The following is a 23,701-nucleotide window of genomic DNA, read 5'->3' as shown; positions in this document are numbered from 1 at the left end:
AAGTTACTCTCCAGGTGACTCGAAACAGGAGTTAACATAAAAGAACCACTGCCCCGGAATAGGCGACCCCCTGGACAGGAAACTTTCCCTTAAATGTAGAGACAACCCATAACCCAAGACCGTCTTTCCCGGAGCTATTGACCTGTACAGCTGCCGGCAAAGAGCGAGTCCGATCGATCGTAAAAGTTTCTATGTTTGTTTGTTTTGAAGCGGTGAATAAACGACCGTACACTCTGAATTGATCCTTTTTTCTCCATAAAGCAAAGTATTAAGACCCGGAGGTGACGTCGAGTTGGAGCGACGGAAACGGACTCCGGTTTTATCCGTTTTACCTCCCTCAACCAGAGCAGTTTTTAAAGGGCACCAGAACAACCACGACTATGATTCCCACAGAGCAGACAAAGCGTTCTTAACCAAGAACATACGGCCACAAGGAAACTCATATCCTCGGCACTCATATCCTCGGCACGGAAGGAACCGGGAAGAACTTCCCCTCAAGGAAGAAATTGGCAAGGCCTGATAACTCGAGAGAGTTCAAGAAAGAAACTGGCCATTCAAAACGCTCTGAGTCTCCTCCCAGTGATGGCAAAAACAAAAAGAAGTCCGAAGGAAAGCCAAAGGAGGATCCTGAGGAGACGGTTAAACAATTTTAAGCCTGGCAGAGAATGCAGAAATTTGATAAACCCTCCTCCTGACTAGGCCGAGTTAAAGCTAAAGACAAGCTACGAACTCCAGCTATAACTGCTCCAGACCCTGCCATTGTCCCAGATACTGCGATCCTGATGGTAAACTTTGAGCCCCGCCAAGCACAACCCCATGGCTCGAACACGATCCCCAGCCTATCCAACAACTGCTGGGTGAACTAACTGAAAAGGGAATTGCTCGGGAGTTCTACCTAGCCATGAAGCTTGAAGACACCATCGAATACGAAGCTCTTGTTGATACAGCTGCTGATATTACCACTATATCAGCAAAAACATTAGATTAGAAGTTAAAACAAGCCACCCAGTCTCAAGGCAAGACCATTCGGCTACAGAAATGTGACTTAGATGTGTGGGCATTCTCCAGTGTGGGCACCCAGTTGAAATCCATCGCTCTGCTACACTTGACCATCTGACCAATGACATTGATCCATCAAGTCTATGTGTCACTGCACGACAACATGCCCTACTCATTGGGAAAGACTTGCTCAATCGTTTTGAACCATTGATTGACTCAAAATTTGGGCTCAAGTGAGCCACCCGTTGCTAGTTTTAATCTAAATGAGTTAATTATTTGTGTTAGTGTAGTTTACGTTTTAGGTTCATTCTTAGTTTTTGTTTGCTTCTCTTTTCATTTTTCTTTTCTTTTTCGCTTTGATTTACCCGGGCCATTAGGACATAATAACAAGAATCCCCAAATTAGGAACATCACTTTCATCAATACTGTTCACTGTTCATTAATTTCGCATTCCATTCATACATCAACCTCCCTTAGAGGACACATAACATCTTTTTATGCTACCTGTCCTTTGGGCTACTGTTGTCTAATCATAGATCACCTTGATCCAACTCCCCCTGTTTGACTACGCCGTCTCTGCTATAGTCCTTCTTGTGGAACCCTGTGAGAGTCCTAAGATGTTATTTTACAAGGTTTTCTTTTTATGGTGGTGGAACTATTCTGCACTGGTGTTGGTGCCACCACCTGCTGTGTCCCATTCCAGGTATCTCCACCTGATTGCAAATTTAAACCTGGATCCTTCATGACCTTTGTTAGGCCATTCTTTAGGCTTCCTTTGTCTCCTTCAACTATATCCTGCAAAGGTGAACTAGACATATTCATTAAATACAAGAAAAACATACAACTTTTATTTTTGCAGAAAGAACATGCTTGTTTTTCTCCTTCTAATGACTTCAAGTTCTAGATTAATATTTTTCACAGTTTCACCAAGAATATCTTCTTCAGTTATAGGCATGCCACAATCAGGCAGATTTCCAACTTTTCTCTGCTTTTTAGCCCATTGATACCAGTTTTTTTTACAACATTTTTCCGATCCCACTAAACTGCCATTTCACCCGCAGTTCAGATAAATACATTTATTTTTTCCTTATTTATTTCTACACCAACTGTTCGTCTCCCTCTCTATAAGAGAACTGTCACGATTGAATACCTTTATTTTAATCCCAAACTTTAGTAAAAAACTTATGATATGAAAATCAAAAGCAAAAATGCCTCTTAACCCAATAGAAATTTCTAAGACAATTGAGCAGAAAACTACGTTTAGCTATAGAAAGCTGTTTTTTACCCTTTTAACAAAAACTCGTAGGATTTAAAAGAAAAAACAAATTTTTAACCCAAAAGAAACTGAAGAATTTCTTTACACAAAACTTGAAAAATAGGTACTCACTATGCAACCAACGTAAACATAAGAAACAATAAGAGTATTTCAACCTGTTAAAAAACTTGCTGCATCAATCCTCGCAAGAAATGCTTTTTTCACAAAACACGCTTGAATTCTTATATTATAATGACCAAAAATCTTTATAAAAAACTTGTAATATGAAATTCACAAGCAAAAAACGCCCTTTTCAACCAATAGAAGTTCACGGTAGTTGACCGTAAAAACCACTTTTACATATAATTTGAGACCAAGTAAGCCGTTTTTACCTTTTTTAAAATAAACTTGCAGCATAAATCTTACAAGAAAAAAACTCTATTTTTTAGCCAATAGAAATTCAAGAAAGCTTATTTATAAATTTCTTCCCACAAAACTTGAAAAACAAACATTAGCGTTAACGTTGCATTAATCAAGAAAGTTTGTTTTTATTTTTTATCATAATATAAGTACTCACTAGGCAGCGTAACCATACCAGGAAACTTGATTATTTAACCAAGAAAAGCATTTTTTTTTAAAGAAAACATTCCATTCGTACTCTCGGTGGTTAAGCGTCTCTAAAGAGGTGAAGATAGATGCCTCTACAACGTGCCAATAGAGATAAGTTTGCCACTCGAAAGAATGCCCAAGCCAATTTTATTCAATCTATGGTTTCTATATGTCCCGAGAGTCGTAACGGAAAACCACACCACAACAACAAGCTACCTTTTTGTTTGCCTTACAAGCGGAACCAATCTACAACTCATTCAACTCATACGGCTTCAGACATCGTTGAACTCGACGAAAGGATAAAGGTGGGTGCCTTTGTCTACAACTCCCCCCCTCCTGGGTGTGTCCCTCTTCGCTCTTTGTTTCACGACCCCAGGTTTAAAAAGGCAGACGGACAGATGTTTAGATAATCCGGTGTCATTTCTCTAATTCTGTTTCAAGCTTGCCTTGAAAAGAGTGTAAATCAGTCTAAGTGAAATGTTGATTGTGAATTTGTATTCAAACGTTTAAGCTTTTAGATGAAGCTAGTAATTTATACTTTATATTTTGATTATCTTTTAGCATTCATTTAAGTATGGCGTATATCTATAGTGTATAATAATTTTAAATTAATTAAAACTAGTGTTTCATAGTTAATTAATAAGGCCAATTAATTAATTATTGTCCACGTAAATTGAATAGTTTCCCTTGTAATATAAAATAAAAGTGGTGGTGCTCCAACTTCAGGTAAATTTTACCTAGATGCAATTTTAAAGTTTAATCTACCAGAACTTTTTCCAGATGTTCTGAATACAAACCTTTTTATAAGAAATATAAAACTACTACAATATACTGAGATTTTTGCCCATTCTTCTTTGAAAAACTGCCAAAACTCAGTCAGATTAGCATCAGAGCATTTGTGAACGGCGCTTTTCAGATCTTGCCACAGATTCTTGATGTGATTTAGGTCTGGACTTTGAGCTCTGAGCCATTCTAACACATGAATGTTTTGTTTTAAACCATTCCATTGTAGCCCTGGCTTTATGTTTAGGTGTGTGAGGGAGAGGTACTGCAGGTCCTTCCTCCCTGCTGCCATCAAACTCCACAACAAGAACACAGCCAGATAAATATTTAACAGCACCTTTCTTCTTGTTATTTTTGTAAATATGTTGTGTATATATAATATGGTGCAGATTTCTATTATATTCTATTTAAATTTTTTCATTTTATTATTTTATTTCTGGGTGTTTTATTTGTGGTATATTGCTCCTGCTGTTGTTTAAACCGAATTTCCCCTCGCGGGACAAATAAAGGATTTCTGATTCTGATTCTGATTTAGGGTCTTTTTACTGCTGGAAGGTCCGCCCCAGTCTCCAGTCTTTTGCAGACTCCAACAGGTTTTCTTTCAAGATTGCCCTGTACAGCACCATCCATCTTCCCATCAACTCTGACCAACTTCCCTGCCCCATGATGAAGAGAAGGGCTCTCCTTGTTCGGCCTGTAAGTTTAGGTGGACGTGTCTTGGTAGGTTTGCAGTCGTGCCATACTCTTTCCATTTCCGGATAAATCATGTATAATTTTCTTTGTACTTCACAATTGTGTGACATTTTGTTGATCTTTCACATTAAATTCTAATAAGATATATTTATGTTTTTGGCGTCCAGTGTGGAAAAAATCAAGGTGTATGAATACATTTGTAAGCCACTGTATGTTGAAATCTATTTATATAAAGACAAACTTCTAGGTTAGAATTAATCTTGGTTAGGATTAATCTTGTAAAGGAAAGTCTTCCACAGTACAAAGATACACAGTAATCCGTTGATACGCCCCCCCACTGCTTCCTTACAATAAAGAGAATGGAAAGTTTTTGTAATATTTACAATATTTGTAACATCAGAAGAGGGGGGGGGGTATTTTTGATAAAGGCATTTAATTCTAGCAGCTCTGCACTGCACACAAATGTATAATCCAGCCCTGGTTTAAAAGAAAGATGAAGTAGTTTCCTCTCACAGGTGTCAGGACATTATCTTTCAGCTGCACTTAAGTGTGTAGCTCCGAACCACAACCCCTAACCTGTAAAGTGATACCAGCTTTAATGTCTAACGTCACATTTGCGTCGTTTCTTCGTAGCACTAGCTTAAGAATAGCCACATAAAGTACATATAAGCGGTACAAGTTAAACATGACGTGAACACGGAGAAGCTAACAGAATAATAAAATATGAAAACAATATACCGTAAATATTTATGATTTATGACACTTGGAGCGTGAAGTTCACTTGCTTTTCATTCTCTTTCGACGTGACTATTTCACTGTAGGAGTGAGTGGCACTGTACCAAGATGGCCGCCCTGTATACACACCGCTCTAGTGGGCAGCAGCAGTCGATGCGGCGTCCATGTATGTCAAGTTCGGCGTTTTTTCGGACCACAACTCAGCCCATACTTGAAAAACAGCTTGACAACTTGTTGAAGGATGCAAAGGACAACTCGACTCTCGTTCTTTGGTTTTTATTTTCTTGATGATTTATGTTGAGGACTCCAGTTCAGAATATAATAGTCAGTATGGAACAGGTTGATAACCTTTAAAACAAAAACATGCATTAGTCAAAAGTTTACTTTAATAAAATGTTAATTTAATTTGCTTTTCAAACAAAGCTTTCAGAACTATTAAAGTAAGTGTTAAAACAAGTGTAAACTATATACTTTGTGACCCTGGTCTGGAAAAGCGCTATATAAATTAAAAAAAGACTTACTTACTACAAGCTTAAATTAGCTTAAACCAAAGTATCTAAATCAACTATTAACACTCAGGAGCAAACATAATTCTCATTAAAAGTAGTTTTTTCTACCAGTTGTATCTTCGTGGTGATCAGGAGCTGAGGTCACGTCCTGTTGTCAGGAGCAGGTGAGAGAGACTGACATCTATACCATGCCTTTCTAGTGGGTGTTCAGGTGAATTATGTCCCACCGGCAACACAAGCCAGAATGTTGGTTCCAACAGAGACTTTTGCACATGTTCGCCCTCTGCAGGTTTTGTTTTCCCCTCACACTTCAACTTGTATTGTATCTTTATTTGCTTATTCAATTCCACCTGCATTATGGCATTTCTTATTCAACATATTTCAGATCACGCTTTTAGTTCAAGTTATTTAAAGTATAGTTAGTCATAGTTTTTGTCAAACAAATTTTTTCATATTTTTATTTTTAAAAAAAGTGTATCTATCATAAGTACAGTAGAGGTGCAAGATCTATTTCAGACACACTTAAATCCACAAAGTTTAACTTTAATGCATTTATATAAAACACATTTCTACTAACATCATTTGAAAACAGTGGTGCACTAAAAGAAACACCAAACAAACAAAAAAGAACACAATTATTTGAGTAATTATTTTATTTACAAGATCTATATTGATGAAGATAATGAATAATAATAATAATCTCTGGCACTGGCTCAAAGTGAAATATTGATATGTAACAATTTGCATGGATATTTAAGTTATATTTTTAGGTTATTTAAACTTAGCTAGTATTGAGCCAAGACTTCTCTAGTTAGGCTCACTCAATTACTTTAGTACAAGCAGCATGATTTACCTTTTCCTCTCCAAGCTTGTTTAAGTTGAACCAACTTCATTTTAATTGTGTTGAAATTACTCCATTTAGTTATTCTAACTTAATTAATTTTGATTCTACTCAGAACTGTCCATGCAAATCGTTACCTTAATTTTATTAGTACAAGAACTTATTTATCCATCTTCCAGTTTTATGATGTATATTCAAACACAGCATGTATATTGAAATTTAAATACCACACAAAAAGGTAGCCATAACATAAGTGAATAAACTTACAAGATAAGGAATCCTGAAACCGCTAAAAGTACAGAACTTTGATGAAATCTCAACAGTACACCTATACAGTATGTAAACAACAATATAAATAACAGGTAACTTATTAAATTAAGTTATGAAGTCAATATAATGTATTCACATTAAAAACTTAATTTGTCGTTTTATGAAGAAAAAGTTCTTGATTTTGATATATATATATATATATACCAACCCCATGGATCGGTGCCATCAGAATATTTAAAGGGTTAGTTCACCCAAAATGCAAATTTTCTACTCATGTTGACAAAAGGTTGGGATTATTTTCAGAGTCATCTCTTTCTTTTTCCAGTTATAGATAAAAATATAAATCCATTTGAATGAAGCAACTGAGTGACCAGGGACGAACTTCCTCCCAAAATACGCTAAAAACATCTATGTTTCTGTAAAAATCGCTTCCAGGGCACACAGTCTATTGTCTACACTGAATCACTGGCTATATTACCTGCAGTACCTTTGCAGTAGTTTATAGTTTTATAGTTAATAGTATAGACTTGTTTAATCTTCATCAAGGCTTTTATACATGCAAGTAAAGTAAAGATGTGTAAAGACTGTCACAGACCAGGGTCAAAAAGCCTGCACAGATAAATATGTCTTGAGATGATTCTTGAAGGAGTCAGTAAACTCCATCAAACACAGAGATGGACATTACACACGAGCAGTATGGAGGTATTTGACATGTTTGACTATAACTCTAAAAAGGAATGGATTACTCTGAAAATGGTCCAAACCCTTAGTCGAAATGAGTGAAGTTTAAATTTTGGGTGATTTACTTACTTATTGAACTTTATGGCATGTAGGTAAGTAGTGCTGGGTTGTCTAACCCGAGCCCAACCAGGAGAACAATGTACTGTCTTTCGTCTGACCCCTCACCTGTGACCTGTGCCCCCCGCCAATATAGCCCACAGGATCTTTGAGGCACTCAAGCTTCTCCACCACGACAAGGTAGCAGCACAAGGAGAAGACATTTTGGGTGAACTAGGCCTTTAATGGTTGAATTTATCAAATCAAATGTCAAAAATGTAAATGCAGGGAAGACATTCAAATTTTCAACAATTGATTTGATAAATTCAACAATTCAATATTCTGGTGGCATCAGATCTACTGTTAATGTTTTTTCATTAAGAACTTTTGAATTTTTCTCAGCATTCTGGCTCTTTGTGCGTTTTCTGAAACGATATATTGAGACACTAATGATGATGCTGATGCTGATGATGATGATGATGATGGTGGTGGGTTCAGAGCCAGTCGTCTCTGAGATAAAGGGATGAGAAAAACACAACATCAGAACCACAGTAAGAACCAGCTCAGTGAAGCTTCATCAGTTGAGTTTCAATGATTTGACCTTGAGTTCAATAATGAAATCAGCAAAATCATCGACCAACTGAACATAATGACAACATCAAGACACTCACACCTTGAAACATTGTTTCTTTGAACTTTTACAATTTATCTCAATATTAAAACATGTTAAAAACCTCCTGATGAAAGTGTGTTGAACTTTTTGTAATCATAATCTGAGTTTAATTTGATAAATTCCGAGTGTAATGGAAGCAGAATTAGTGTCCAGACACACACCAACACCTTCTAGAATCACAATGAAAGACTCATCATCTTTGTTTCTGATTTCACCTCCATCTGTTACTTTTCTATCAAGAGTGTTAAATTTCGTCTCAACTTCAGAATCTGGAGGAGTTCATGACAACAGAGACCTCAGACTCGTCTCTTCTGGGGGAACATGGATCTGGACACTCATGGAAAGAGGGACAGAAGTGAAGAAGAAGAAGAAAAAAGACTCACGGTTGTTGTCGAGTCCTTCATCCAGTCTGCGGATCACTTCATCCTGACCGTAGCCTCTGAACACACACTCGTACCTGCTCCAGTCTTCAGGCTGACCAGGTTGACGCAGAAGTTCAGCCCTTTTCTGGAAAGTCCCATCATGGTTTGGGAGAGTTTCTTTTATCCACATGTCATCATCACCAGTGATTATCTTTCCATCTTTCCTCCAAAACAAGTCAGTATGTTTAGGAAAGAACCCTGTGGCGAGGCAGACGATGGGAGAGGACGAGTTCCTCTGGAGGAGAAACATTTGTGGAGGATCTGGAGAAGACAAAGATCAGTGTTTAGATCAGCTGATGGAGTTCATGACTGTCAGTGACACCACAGTCCTCTGAGAGCTTCTACACACACACATGTTCTGTCACTCACACACACCAACACGTCCTCTACCTTTTCTCAGCAGACGCTTCTCCCCGTAGTCCAAATACATCTTCAGCCGCTTTGGACATTCCTGAGTAAAATAGTCGTGGATTTGTTGGTTCAGATCATCTCTTGAGTTCAGATAACGTGCGATGTCTTCATCTTCTGAATGTCGAGTAAACCACTGTTTGTCCTCAGGGTAGAACTTAATGACGTCTTTTCCATTGTAGGCAAACAAATGATAACCTCTGACCTCTTCAGTCTCATCATCCCACAGACATCTAGATATCCTCTGGATCAAGTGAACACCTGAGAGACACAAGCTGAAATTAACTTTCACCTCCTTGTGTGTGTGTGCAGGTGTGTGTGTGTGTGTGTGTGTGGGGGGGGTGTTCGTGTGTTCGTGTGCGTTTTTGCGTGCGTGTGTGTGTGTGTGCGAGTGTGTGTGCGTGTGTGCGTGCGTGTGTGCGCGTGTGTGTGTGCGTATGAGTGTGTGTGCGTGTGTGCGCGCGTGTGTGTGCATGTGTGTGCGTGTGCGCGTCTGTGCGTGTGTGTGTGTGTGCGTGTGTGTGTGTGTGTGTGTGTGTGTACCTACCTTGACTTTTGTTTAATCCTTGTGTTTTCTTCTCTAAGATCAGATTATGGACCAGCAGATCATCAGCCCATGTGTTCAAATTTTTCTCTGGATGTTCTTCTAAGACTCTTCTCATCCAGTCTTCTCTTGGTTCTGGTCCATTGTTGTTATAGTGGACAAAGTGAACATGGTGCCCAAATCCATCCACGACCCTTTGGTCAGCTGACATGACTTCATGATAGGAGAGAGAGTGAAATTCTGCAGAAACAACAAGACTAAGTTAATATTTCCATCTAAACATCTTCATTGACAAGAAGGTTCTTTAAATTGTTACAGAGATGTTGAAAATATTAAATGATTTTCCGGATACTCACTGTGGAGTCTTGATACTGTATTAGTTAATGTATTTACCTTGATTTCACTTCCATGAGTGTGTGAGTATGTTTGTGTGTAAAACTCTTAAGTTGGAGTCACGCTGGCACATGAGGTGAGAAGTAACTCTGGCTGTGTTCTCTACCTCCTTGTTTCCTAAATAATTAGTATTTTTAACTTTAAAATAAAAAAACGATAGTCTAAGTAGGAGATCAACCAGCACCAGGGGGCATCCATTGGTGTGTTCACAAGCCACTTTGACCAGCACTAATCTTCCTTCTTCATCATTTAGTTGTTTTTATCATTCAAACTTTACCGAGTAAAGATTGCCATCTCTTCTTCGAGCAGCTTTGAATGAGCTGAAGTATGCATTAGAGTAGCCAATTTCAAAGTTTATTATGTTTGGTCTTGGTTAAGTGTGTTTCTTGGAGGTATATGATTTCTTGGCCATTAGGTTTTATCTCTTCACTTCATTATTTAGACCCTTTAAAGTCAACAAAATTATTTTAATACTGTGTGACATTTTCAAAAAACTCAAAACTCAATCCAAAGCCACCCGTCTCCCCTCAAAACAACATTCTGAAGTAGAAGAATTGCATTTCCAGAAGAATCTGTCGACTGAAATGCTAGAAAGTATTTGACGTTGAAGTTTTCAAATCAATATATAAAAATAGTAGAAATGATGGCATGAAGGAGAAAGACTGATGTGAAAAAGTTGAATTAAACTTAAAAATGTTACAAAGAACAAAAAAAAGAAGAAAATAAAGAAGAAGACAAATAAGAAAAAAAAAGAAAGAGAAGAAGAAAAAAAGTAGTAGGATTTGTAGTAGAACTTATTGGTTTTTGACCATCAACATTTTTTTCTAGCTATTTAATTTTATTTTCAGTACCACACTGTCACACTAACACCCCCAGAGAAGACAAAATTCCACAGAAAAGTAATTTTCCTGACATGGCAGGGAAAATAATCCGCTGACATATTGTACTTCCTCATGAAGGTTATTCAAATGTGGTCTGTTGACGTGAGCATCGACTCTTTCAAGCACAGAGGAGGAGTTCAGTCAAGTCAATCATGAAGGATCAAATTACCAAACGAATTCAAGATCCATTTCCTATTAATGATGTGACTTCTTTGTTGTGTAACCTCTACATTGTCATTGTTTATGAAATCAGGATTTCTGGTTGATGTAAGGACTCAAGTGAAGTGTGAGTTTTAAATAAATACTAGTTACCACACCCGTCCACCATTTGTAATTTGGATTTGTAATTCAAAACCTTAGTGTTCCCGAGTTATTAACGCGCAAAGATCCAATCTGCCAACATCGACATTTTCAGTAAAATGCTTGATTAGTGAAATATATAAAATCTGAGTCCCTCTTCATGATACAAGATTTCTATTAAAAATAAAATCATGAGAATAAAAGTCAGTGGTTTACCTGCTGCCACACGAGCCCCCGCAGAGAAGAAAACTATATATAACAGAAAAATAATTTTCCTGTATTGGTAGGGAAAATAATTAATTGAAGAATTACTATAAAGTTTATCCATTTTTTATTTTTTTATTTTATTTTTATTTTATTTTATTTTCACTTTAAGTTGTTGTTTCCAGCTATCATTAGGTGTATTTATTTGATGGACCGTGGAGAGCTCTTGACTCGTCATGTCGTGGCACAGGAAGTCAAAAACAACTCAGTATTTCTGATAAAAAGTTTTCTAGTTACTCAATTGCATTTTCAGTACCACACTGTCACACGAGCACCCCCAGAGAAGACAACAATCAACAGAAAAGTCATTTTCTTGCCATAGCAGGGAAAATGATCCGCTGAAATATTGTACTTCCTCGTGAAGGTTATTCAAATGTGGTCTGTTGTGAGCATCGACTCTTTCAAGCACAGATGAGGAGTTCAGTCAAGTCAGCCATGGAGGATCAAATTACCAAACGAATTCAAGATAAAGTTTCCTATGAATATGAATTTCTTTGTTGTGTAAAGTGAAAGTCATTTAATGTATTAATGTTTTTTATCTGCCATTTTCATAAAGACATGATCACAGGTCATCCTACTGAATCTGATCTATTTTCAGTTGACTGAGTTTTAGGAAAGAAAACAAGGCTTTGAAAACAGAAGAAGAAAATGCAAAACAGACAATTTAATGCTAAACAAAATTTGAGTTATACTTGTACTCCTTGATTGTCTTGACTTTGAAATTTCAACGAAAGTTAAATTAAGAATTATTTAGAAAATGAAACAAACAAAACAAAGCTGAAATCATAAGAGGGATTAAAGACAAAACATTTAGTCTTTATTTTAAAGCTAAAGTTGCTAGTCTGACTCTTGGTGGTTCTTACAAGAGTTTCCAGGGTCACTAATGGCAAATTCCACGACGACCATGTGCGCCATCGGCCATCTTAGAATCAAGTGTTTAGAGTTACTGACCAATCCTACATGTACAATTGACTAGAGCCGTTAACCTGCATATTCTACTATAAAAGATCCACCATTTTGTGAGAACTTCGCGTTCTGGTATTGGAAGACGTCTGCGATAGATCTCTCTGCTTGCTAGCGCCCGTGTTCACATAAGTTTGTCTCTGACTTCTGCATAATTCACTAAACGAGCATTTTTACTCATCCATGTGTCTGTCCTTCATTTTCCACCACCACGTACGAGACTGGGGAGGGGTCGGTTCACCGGAACACAAAATCCCCTCATCAGTAAAATACTTGATTAGTGAAATATTTGGAAGCCGATCATGAGAATGAAAGTCAGTTGTTTACCTGCTGCCACACGAGCACCTGCAGAGAAGTAAACTATCAACAGAAAAATAATCTTCCTTCCATGGCACGGAAAATGATCCGCTGAAGACATACTGTACTTCCTCATGAAGGTTATTGAAAAGGGGTCTGATGAGTTCAGCACCGACTTTTAAAGCACAGGGGAGGAGGAGTCCAGTCAAGTCAGTCATGGAGGATCAAATTACCAAATTAATTCAAGATCCATTTCCTATAAATCATTTCATCAATCTGCCATTTTCATAAAGACATGATCACAGCTCACACAGAATTATTTAGAAAATGAAACAAACAAAACAAAGCTGAAATCATAAGAGGGATTAAAGGCGAAACATTTATTCTTCATTTTAGAGCTAAAGTTGCGAGTCTGACTGTCAGTGGTTCTTACAAGAGTTTCCAGAGTCACTAATGGTTCCAATTGACTCCCTGAGTCCTGAAATCTGTGACACAACTTAAAAGGGATTTAACACGGGCTGGGTAGATACCACACACGTCCATCACAGAGCAGTGACAAAATGGTAATGCTCAAGCAAAAGGGACTCAAAACAAACCAAACCTGTTTTGCCATCAGAGGGCTTGACACCGTGGTCAAGCCAGCACCCAGTCGGGATAGAAGAAATCTGTAGTGCACAAATCGATGCTTATTACGGTATTGGCGTCCAGCAGTCTTTTCGAACGAATGCGAATTATTATTAATGTTTCATAAAGAAACTCAGACTTTTCAATGAATGAAACCCTCATTTAAAATCTATTTATTAATATAATAAAAATATTTTTTAATGAAGCACTTTGAAAATGGTCTTTCCAACCCTCCTATTGTGATTTTATTTTATAGGCTTACATTTAAAATATCCCTAGTTTGGCATGGCTGAAATTTTTATAGAGTGAAGCAGACCACCTGAAGAATGGACTCATTGGAGATTTCATGAGATTATATCGTGTACTTTCAAGATAAAGGCCCTTTGAAAAATATCATGGTAATATCCATGTGTGCTATTTTTAAATGTTTGTATAGAAAATATCCCTAATGTGGCATGGCTGGAATGTATCTAGACTGAAGTAGACTACCTGAAGAATAGACTTAAGAGATGTTATGAGATTCTATTGTGTACTTTTAATGGCGTGTTTACTACAATTGATAATGAACTATGAATTAAAATTAGAACGCAATTAAATTAGTTCTGGTGATTTTTAAAATCCTCTACTATTGTTCAATATCCGCCCCAACTAAAAAAATGTTTTTGAAAGTACACAATAGACATACATACATAGGAGCATTTTCTATACAAACATTTAAAAATAGCAGACATGGAGATTCATATGAACAATTTCAAAGGGCCTTTATTTTGAAAGTACAATATAGAATTTAATGAAACTTCCTGAGTCTATTCTTCAGGTAGTCTACTTCAGACTAGATCAATTTCAGCCATGTCAAACTAGGGGTATTTATCTACACACATTTGAAAACAGCATAAATTCATATGAATATGGGTATATGTAAAGGGACTTTATTTTGAAAGTACCAAATACAATTTTATGAAACTTCCTGAGTCGTTGCCCTTAGAGTTAAATTAAAATTTAAATAGAAACAAATAAACAAACAAACTTAAAAGTTATAAGAAGCCTTTTTCTAAGTTTCAAACTTAGAAAAAGCAGAGAAGTGAACCTACGACTTTAAACAGACAAAATACGACTAAGAATACTGTGTGTGTGAGGAGAGCAAAAACAGTTAATAACTGTGTGTGTGTATCAAGCGAAGAGAGAAGAAAAATCTAACTTTGTGTGTTTACATATTAGTGTGATTTTGTGTGGTTTGGCAAGAAACCAGTGGAGGTCTGAAGTTGTTTCTTTGTTATTTTTTTTAACAATAAGTTTGGTTTGAGTAGGTTTAACATTTTTTTATGTGCATATTGTGTTAAGTTAGTGTATTAATGTTGTGTGTTTGTCAAGTTAATAATTAGGAGGAGTTAGGAACAAAAGGAAGGCTGTTAAAAGAGTTGAAAACTTAACACTTTGTTTAAAGCGTGTCATTGGAAAGTAAGAAAAGTGAAGAAAGTAGGTGTAGAGAGAAGAGCTGTTAAAACAGAGGTAAACTAAGTGCTTTGTTTGAAGGCTGTGATCTTATGGGAGATAAGAAAATGGGAGATTGTGAGCAGAAAAATACAAGGTGAGTTGTGACGCTGTTGAAATTGTGAAGGATACGGGTGTGGTCCTCATAGAGAGACTTGAGGACCAGAGCTTGTGCTGTGAGGATGGAATCGAGCCTCCACCTTTGGCAATTCAGAGCTTCTACTTGGTGAGAAAGAAATGAAATGATTTCACTAAATACTACCAAGCAATGTGTGAGAAGAGAAGTGGTGCCATGAGATCGAGTGAACATAAAGCACCACATGTGAATTGGAGAACTCTGACAGTGCCTCAACCAAAAATGTTGATGATGAGTCGATAATTCTGAACAGTGAAACAACACTTTTATCATTTTGTTGAATGGGAATTTTTGAAGTCTACTTAACATTTATGCCAAAGGAGCCAGGTCAGGCTGAGCTGGAATAAGGAAATAGGTGGTAGAAGTCTGACAAGTCCTCTGTGATGGAATTGTGCTTTAGAGTTAGAAGTACATCGCACTTAAAGACGTGGTTGTTCTTTAAAACCTCCTCTGCTATTTGATGAAACATTTAGATGTTAATCTTAAACATTGCCATCATGAGAAAAGAACTGACCAATTCAGTCCAAGTTGTTTGTAAATGACTTTCTATAATCCGTTACAAAACAATATCATGTAAACAAAATAAACTCAGATGCTCTTGATTCTCTTTTTTATATACATATAAAAATAGAAATGAGCCAAAGTTGCTCAACCATCTACTAAATTGCTGACAACTGCAAACATGCAGTGTTTTTGACTTCATCCTCTTTGCCATCTTTTTATTTTGGTTGTGTTGGAGCTTGAATTGGAATCAAAAGTGACTCTGCAGGTCCATCAAATATGAGTCTTTTGTTCAGCCTTCTCATGAGTATTGAGAGGAATAATTTCCTCAGGAGGTCAAAATCTTCTTCTTTTGAGAACAGCTCCATCCCAGATTTCCGAGAGACAAACTTTTAATCTGCTGACATGTTGACGGTCAATCTGGAGAGTCAGGTTTTCAATAACTTCTGAAAGAGATGCAGTTCAACCCTGAAAACAGGGAAAAGGTATTGTTAAATGAAAGCATATACATTTAACAACAATAAAACCCAGTGTGGTTGTGTGGAAGTTTTCTTCCTTGGCTTTCTTTGAAATGTCAGTGTTATAATCGCAAATGTCTTAATAAATATTAAGTAAATGTTTCTTCTTCATCCTCAATCATAGCAGAATACAACCCTGTGTATTTTGAAGAGAAGCTAACATAATAATAACATATGAAACAATTCACCGTAAATATTGATGATTTATGACACTCGGAGTGTGACATTAGATGAAGTTTACTTGCTTTTCATTCTCTTTCGTTCTAAATATTCCGCTACTTGTCGCTTCAGTCTCTCGTTATTTCAACAATAATGTCCCAGAACTGACTTGAAGGTTTCTTCCATTGTAGAATAATGCCGCACATTTACGTTTGGGGTAAATGTCTAAATGTTTTCGATTAATTTTGTGATGTCATTTCGGTGTTTTCATGTTTTGTCTAGTAGGAGGCTGGAACGGAATTGTAAAAAAAAACCCTTTAAAGTTTAAAGTTGCTGAAAAATAGATGGATTTTCGTTAAACAAAATGACAGAAGACAACGGATTTTTTATCTTTATAAAACACAGATAACTTAAACAATGAAAATCTTGCTTTTGAATCAGAATCCTTTTATTGTCCCGCGAGGGGAAATTCGGTTTAACAACAGCAATATGCCAAAAAAAAAACCACCCAGAAATAAAATATTAAAAAGAAATGAAAAAATCTAAATCTAATAGAAAATAAATCTGCACTATATTATACACAATCATATTTACAAAAATAACAAGAAAGGTGCAGTTAAATAACTATCTTGGTGTGTTCTTGTTTTGGAGTCTGATGGCAGCAGGGAGGAAGGACCTGCGGTACCTCTCCCTCACACACCGGGGATGAAGCATCCTATCACTGATGGAGCTCCTCAATGCCCTCAGTGTGTGCTGGAGAGGGTGAGATAAGTTCTTCCTCATGGAGGCCAGGCTCTGTATCCTCCTCCCAGACACTTCCTCCACAGGATCCAGGGGGCGCCCTAGGACGTAACCGGCCTTCTTAATAAGGCTGTCCAGTTTAGCCCTATCCTTTTGCTGTCATGCTGCTCCCCCAGCAGACCACACCGTTGAAGATGGCAGAGGCCACTACTGAGTAATAGAATGACTTCAGGAGTGGCCCCCGGACGCCAAAGGACCTCAACCTCCGGAGCAGGTAGAGTCTACTCCGCCCTTTTTTATAAAGAGCAGCAGTGTTATCCACCCAGTCCAGGCGGTTGTTGAGGTGAACACCCAGGAACCTGTAAGACGTGACAATCTCAATGTCCTGTCCCTGGATGTTCAGTGGTGAGGGGGAGATGGAGGGACACTGCCGGAAATCCACAATCAACTCCTTAGTTTTGCTGGAGTTGATCTGGAGGTGGTTTTCCAGACACCAGTCAACAAAGTCCTGGACAAGTCCGCGGTACGACCCGTCATCCCCGTCCTTAATGAGGCCGACGATGGCGGAGTCGTCCGAGAACTTTTGCAGGTGACTGGTGGGAGACAGGTTTTGGAAGTCTGCAGTGTACAGTGAAAAGAGGAACAGTGCCAACACTGTTCCCTGGGGGACCCCTACACTGCACAGTACAGTCTTCCCTCAGGATGTCTGACCTGATGGTATTGAAAGCACTTGGGTGTTTTTCCCTCACACTTCAACTTGTATATTATCTTTATTTGCTTATTTAATTCCGCCCGTATTATGGCATTTCTTATTTAACATATTTCAGATTACGCTTTTAGTTCAAGTTTTAGTTGGTCATAGTTTTTGTCATTTATTTGACACACGTCAAACTTTACAAAGTTCCTGTCTACCTTTATTTTGAAATGCAAGCATTATATCATTTTTTTTATGTAACCTTAATACATATATTTCAAGTTATATTGATTTAGACCTTAGATCTTGCTTAAAAAAAAGAAAAACGATAAATAACAGTCCCATGATTTGGTGCCGTCAGTCAATTAATAGACACTTTTGTGAAACTCTGGCTCTCTCTAGTGGTCAAAAGGGTGAACAGTCATCGCGAGAGCTTGTATAGCTTAAATACAGTAAATCAAGCGTTTGTAAAAAAAATATTTTTGAGGGAAAATTTTGTGAAAACCCTAATCTACCGATTTACTCAAATGTTAAAAGCTCCTCTTCCAAGATGCAGTAAGTCTCTCATGATGACCATGTTTTGAAGTTATTACTTTATAAAGTACTCCTTCTTCTGAAATCTCCCAGAACAAGAGGTTAAGAGAATAAATTACGACATAATAATGGGCTTTGCTTCTCCCTTGGAGGTGGGGACTTCATGACAAGCGTCGGTGTTTGACAAATCACAGCAGAGTGGGTTTGGTTATCTTCAATGAGATTTAATATCTATACAAAAAAAAAAGTTTCATATCTTTATTTAGATATATATATAAAACAAATATCAAAGTTTCAAAATACGATTTGATAAATTCATCCATTTAATATTCTGGTGGCATCAGATCTACATATAATGTTTTTTCATTAAGAACTTTAAAAATTTTCTCAGCATTCTGGCTCTTTGTGCGTTTTCTGAAAAGATATATTGAGACACAGATGATGATGATGATGCTGATGATGATGATGATGATGAGGATGATGATGATGATGGGTTCAGAGCCGGTCGTCTCTAGGATGAAGGGATGAGAAAAACACAACATCAGAACCACAGTAAGAACAGCTCAGTGAAGCTTCATCAGTTGAGTTTCAATAAAAACAAAATGCAAGAAATAGTTCCAAGTTTTCATAAAAGTTAAAATGAACAGGTTCTAATACTATAGTCAGATAATTTGTAGTGTCAGCATTATTTTGAGGGTCATTTGTGTGCATGACAGTGAGAGAGTGTTTGACCTTGAGTTCAATAATAAAATCAGCAAACACATCGACCAACTGAACATAATGACAACATCAAGACACTCACACCATGAAACTTTTTTTAATCATAATTTAAGTTTAATTTGATCAATTCCGAGTGTAATGGAAGCAGAATTAGTGTCCAGACACACACCAACACCTTCTAGAATCACAATGAAAGACTCGTCATCTTTGTTTCTGATTTCACCTCCATCTGTTACTTTTCTATCAAGAGTGTTAAATGTCGTCTCAACTTCAGAAGATTTCAGAATCTGGAGGAGTTCATGACAACAGAGACCTGAGACTCGTCTCTTCTGGAGGAACGTGGATCTGGACACTCATGGAAAGAGGGAAAGAAGTGAAGAAGAAGAAGAAAAAAAGACTCACGTTTGTTGTAGAGTCCTTCATCCAGTCTGCGGATCACTTCATCCTGACCGTAGTTCTTGAACACACACTCGTACCTGCTCCAGTCTTCAGACTGACCAGGTGGACGCAGAAGTTCAGCCCTTTTCTGGAAAGTCCCGTCATGGTTTGGGAGAGTTTTTTTTATCCACACGTCATCATCACCAGTGATTTTCTTTCCATCTTTCCTCCAAAACAAGTGAGTATGTTTAGGAAAGAACCCTGTGGCGAGGCAGACGATGGGAGAGGACAAGTTCTTCTGGAGGAGAAACATTTGTGGAGGATCTGGAGAAGACAAAGATCAGTGTTTAGATCAGCTAATGGAGTTCATGACTGTCAGTGACACCACAGTCCTCTGAGAGCTTATACACACACACCCACACACACACACACACACATGTTCTGTCACTCACACACACAACACTCTACCTTTTCTCAGCAGACGCTTCTCCCCGTAGTCCAAATAAATCTTCAGCCGCTCTGGACATTCCTGAGTAAAATAGTCGTGGATTTGTTGGTTCAGATCAACTCTTGAGTTGAGATCACGTGCGATGTCTTCATCTTCTGAATGTCGAGTAAACCACTGTTTCCCCTCAATGTAGAACTTAATAAAGTGTTTTCCATTGTAGGCAAACAAATGATAACCTCTGACCTCTTCAGTCTCATCATCCCACAGACATCTAGATCTCCTCTGGATCAAGTGAACACCTGAGAGACACAAGCTGAAATTAACTTTCACCTCGTGTGTGTGTGTGTGTGTGTGTGTGTGTGTGTGTGTGTGTGTGTGTGTGTGTGTGTGTGTGTGTGTGTGTGTGTGTGTGTGTGTGTGTGTTTGTGTGTGTGTGGGTGTGTACCTACCTTGACTTGTGTTTAATCCTTTTGTTTTCTTCTCTAATATCATCTTCTGGACCAGCAGATCATCAGCCCATGTGTTCAAATTTTTCTCTGGATGTTCTTCTAAGACTCGTCTCATCCAGTCTTCTCTGGGTTCTGGTCCATTGTTGTTATAGTGGACAAAGTGAACATGGTCCACATATCCATCCACGACCCTTTGGTCAGCTGACATGACTTCATGATAGGAGAGAGAGTGAAATTCTGCAGGAAACAACAAGATTAAGTTAATATTTCCATCTAAACATCTTCATTGACAAGAAGGTTTTTTAAATTGTTACAGAGATGTTGAAAATATTAAATGATTTTCACTTTGGAGTGTTGATACTGTATCAGTTAATGTCTTTACCTTGATTTCAATTCCATGAGTGTGTGTGTATGTTTGTGTGTAAAACTCTTAAGTTGGAGTCACACATGAGGTGAGAAGTAACTCTGGCTGTGTTCTCCCCCTCCTTGTTTCCTGATTTATTAGTGTTTTTAACTTTAAAATAAATAACGATAGTCAAAGTAGGAGATCAACCACCACTAGGGGGCATCCATTGGTGTGTTCACAAGCCACTTGGCATCTGCCATTTTGTTAGAATTGAAGGAGTATCTGCAATAGATCTCTGCTTTGCCAAGGTCCCATGATCATATAAGTTTGTTTCTCTGACTTTGTGTATTTCACAAAATGAGCATTTTGTCTTAAACTCATTCCTATTTCTGTGTCCTTTTGTTTGTACTATCCCGTTCAGAGGTCAATTTATTTAAAAAAAACTGTCTCTCTCTCTCTCTATATATATATATCATATATATTCACCAGTGTAACCTTCTCATTCTCCACCCTTAGACAAGCAGTTATCTTCCTTCTTCATCATTTAGTTGTTTTTATCATTCAAACTTTACCGAGTAAAGATTGCCATCTCTTCTTCGAGCAGCTTTGAATGAGCTGAAGTATGCATTAGAGTAGCCAATTTTCAAAGTTTTTTATGTTTGGTCTTGGTTAAGTGTGTTTCTTGGAGGTATACAATTTAAGGCTTGTCATTTTTTTCATTTGGCCATTACTTTTTATCTCACTGGATTATTTAGACCCTTTAAAGTCGACTAAATTATTTTAATACAGTCTGACATTTTCAACAAACTCAAAACTCAATCCAAAGCCACCCGTCTCCCACCCAAATCAACATTCTTAAGTAGAAGAATTGCATTTCCAGAAGAATCTGTCAACTGAAATGCTAGAAAGTATTTTACAAGTTTTCAAAGTAATATATAAAAATAGTAGAAATGACTGCATGAAGGAGAAAGACTGATGTGAAAAAGTTGAATTAAACTTAAAAATGTTACAAAGAAGAAAAAAAAAGAAGAAAAGAAGAAGACAAATAAGAAAAAGAAGAAAGAGAAGAAGAAAAAAGTAGTAGGATTTGTAGTAGAAGTAGAAGGATTAGTTGTAGAAGTAGAACTAGTAGTAGAATAAGTAGTAGAATTAGTAGTCGAAGGAGAAGTTGATTGAAGTTTCTAGGTTGGAGTGGTATCTGAAGGTCAAAGTAAAAATGCCTTCAGCATTCACACAATCATGATAAAAAAACAGTGTTACCTGAAAAGAGAGGGGTACTTAGTTAGAGAGAAAATCATTTCTCCTCCGGGGATCAATAAAGTATCAGTAATGAGGTGCCCTCGTCATTATAAGAAACAAACAGCAGTCCTAGTTATTCCCTAATTATAGAATGTCATTCATTGCTGCGCCTACATTCCTTTGTCTATTACTTATGTGGTTAAACCAGAGCGTTTAGTTCGAGGGCCAAAAAAACCTGCACCTTGCTATTCTATTGCACCTCATCTCTGGTTTCTAGTTAATCTACCTGCTTTCATGTTCAAACTATTTCACTTTAAGTTGTTGTTTCCAGCTATCAGGAGGTGTATTTATTTGATTGACCGTGGAGGGTCAGTATTTCTGATAAAAAGTTTTCTAGTTACTCAATTACATTTTCAGTACCACACTAACACGAGCACCCGCAGAGAAGACAACAATCAACAGAAAAGTCATTTTCTTGCCATGGCAGGGAAAATGATCCGCTGACATATAGTACTTCCTCATGAAGGTTGATGTGAGCACCGACTTTTTCAAGCACAGAGGAGGAGTTCAGTCAAGTCAGTCATGGAGGATCAAATTACCAAACAAATTCAAGATCCATTTCCTATTAATGATGTGACTTCTTTGTTGTGAAACCTCTTCATTGTCATTGTTTATGAAAGCAGGATTTCTGGTTGATGTAAGGACTCAGGCCAAGTGTGAGTTTTAAATAAATAAATAAAATGGAACATTACACTTCAGTCCTAGAACTGTTGTCGCTGCATTATCGAGAGCAACAATGTGGCTACTGTGTGGCAGCCATGTTCAATATTAATACGAGTTACAACACCCGTCCATCACAGAACAGACAAACAAACAATAAATGTTTTTGATGAAGCAGAAGATACTTTTTTGTTTTTTCTGTAGTACTGTACTGTTGTTGCTGTTAATTTTACGTGGCAGGTTTGTGACGCAGTAACAACTGAGAAAAACAAAGACCTGTGTCACCATTAAAGGTGTGGCTCAAGACATACTTCCTCATGAAGATTATTTAAATGTGGTATGTTGATGTGAGCACCGACTTTTTCAAGGAAAGAGGACAAGTTCTTAGTCTCTATACTTAGTTATATAGAAAATAATTTCTCCTCCGGGGATCAACAAAGTATCTTTCTATCATTATCCTCTAGTGACCTTCTCTATGTGCTCTATTGGTATGAAGAGGGTGGTGAGGTCCTTCATTAGTCATATAAATATTGTGACCATATGACTTAAGGTTAAGGAGATACAAAGACACAATAAAAAAATTTCACCCTTTTTCACTATTCGTTTATTGGAGGACGGTCCCTTAAACGCTGCGTCACTTCCAGCCTGCATAGTGTAATTTATAAGGAATATTATGCTTGTAGTAAATACAGCACGTAACTGATTAGAAAGAGGTCAGATTTGTATTTCAACACCTTAGTGTTCCTGAGTTATTAACGCGCAAAGATCCAATCTGCCAACTGCCATCGACATTCGTCATGTCATGGAACAGGAAGTGAAAACTAACTCAGTATTTCTCAATTGGTTTTCGACCATCTAAAAACTTTTCTACTAACTCAATTACATTTTCAGTAAAATACTTGATTAGTGAAATATATCAAATCTGAGTCCCTCTTCATGATGCAAGTTTTCTATTAAATATAAAATCATGAGAATAAAAGTCAGTGGTTTACCTGCTGCCACACGAGCCCCCGCAGAGAAGAACATTATATATAACAGAAAAATAATTTTCCTGTATTGGTAGGGAAAATAATTCATTGACTTTCTATAAAGTTTATCCATTTATCTATTCATCTATTCATCTATTTATATATGTATATAATAGATATTGTCTAAAAAATGTTTGGTCTGTTGATGAGCACCGACTTTTAAAGCACAGAGGAGGAGGAGTTCAGTCAAGTCAGTCATGGAGGATCAAATTACCAAAGGAATTCAAGATACGTTTCCTATAAATCATGTGACTTCTTTGTTGACTTAAAGTTTAAGTAATTTAATTTATTAATGTATTTTATCTGCATAAAGACATGATCACAGGTCATCCTACTGAATCTGATCTATTTTCAGTTGA

General features: G+C 37.2%; 2 protein-coding genes across 3 annotated transcripts; both read right to left on the bottom strand.

Annotated features, from left to right (window-relative positions):
• Nucleotides 1-6,550: 6,550 nt before the first annotated feature.
• LOC148071963 (class I histocompatibility antigen, Non-RT1.A alpha-1 chain-like) lies at nucleotides 6,551-12,744 on the bottom strand. 2 transcript variants are annotated; one of them, XM_087798768.1, is made up of 5 exons: nucleotides 12,647-12,744; nucleotides 9,522-9,758; nucleotides 8,957-9,235; nucleotides 8,528-8,827; nucleotides 6,551-7,981 (listed from the first exon to the last, which is right to left on the bottom strand). In XM_087798768.1, exons 1-5 carry the CDS (start codon nucleotides 12,735-12,737, stop codon nucleotides 7,806-7,808), a joined length of 1,083 nt encoding a protein of 360 aa, XP_087654894.1. In that variant the 5' UTR covers nucleotides 12,738-12,744; the 3' UTR covers nucleotides 6,551-7,805. The 2 variants fall into 2 exon arrangements, with proteins under 2 accessions (XP_087654894.1, XP_087654893.1); XM_087798767.1 differs by lacking the exon at nucleotides 12,647-12,744 and adding an exon at nucleotides 11,309-11,690.
• Nucleotides 12,745-18,228: 5,484 nt separating this feature from the next.
• LOC148071962 (BOLA class I histocompatibility antigen, alpha chain BL3-7-like) lies at nucleotides 18,229-23,468 on the bottom strand. Its single transcript, XM_087798758.1, has 5 exons — nucleotides 23,307-23,468; nucleotides 20,010-20,246; nucleotides 19,581-19,859; nucleotides 19,137-19,436; nucleotides 18,229-18,525 (listed from the first exon to the last, which is right to left on the bottom strand). The coding sequence occupies exons 1-5, from the start codon at nucleotides 23,413-23,415 to the stop codon at nucleotides 18,338-18,340; spliced, it is 1,113 nt and encodes a 370-aa protein (XP_087654884.1). The 5' UTR covers nucleotides 23,416-23,468; the 3' UTR covers nucleotides 18,229-18,337.
• Between the last annotated feature and the right edge of the window lie 233 nt (nucleotides 23,469-23,701).

The sequence above is a fragment of the Callionymus lyra genome, chromosome 9 (genome assembly GCF_982586985.1).
Source record: "Callionymus lyra chromosome 9, fCalLyr1.hap1.1, whole genome shotgun sequence".
Classification (NCBI taxonomy): Eukaryota; Metazoa; Chordata; class Actinopteri; order Syngnathiformes; family Callionymidae; genus Callionymus; species Callionymus lyra.
The sequence above is the reverse complement of the archived record's forward strand: the minus strand, read 5'-3'. Positions and strand labels throughout refer to the sequence as shown.

Excerpts from the sequence above, each read along its gene's own strand:
- LOC148071963 (XM_087798767.1), bottom strand. The coding sequence starts at position 11,420 with ATGGATAAACTTTATAGTAATTCTTCAATTAATTATTTTCCCTACCAA. Across the intron at positions 9,759-11,308 it reads GGGGGCTCGTGTGGCAGCAG|AATTTCACTCTCTCTCCTAT; the intron begins GTAAACCACTGA and ends TTGTTTCTGCAG. Across the intron at positions 8,828-8,956 it reads GAAGCGTCTGCTGAGAAAAG|ATCCTCCACAAATGTTTCTC; the intron begins GTAGAGGACGTG and ends TGTCTTCTCCAG.
- LOC148071962 (XM_087798758.1), bottom strand. The coding sequence starts at position 23,415 with ATGGATAAACTTTATAGAAAGTCAATGAATTATTTTCCCTACCAATAC. Across the intron at positions 20,247-23,306 it reads GGGGGCTCGTGTGGCAGCAG|AATTTCACTCTCTCTCCTAT; the intron begins GTAAACCACTGA and ends TGTTTCCTGCAG. Across the intron at positions 19,860-20,009 it reads AGGATTAAACACAAGTCAAG|GTGTTCACTTGATCCAGAGG; the intron begins GTAGGTACACAC and ends TGTGTCTCTCAG.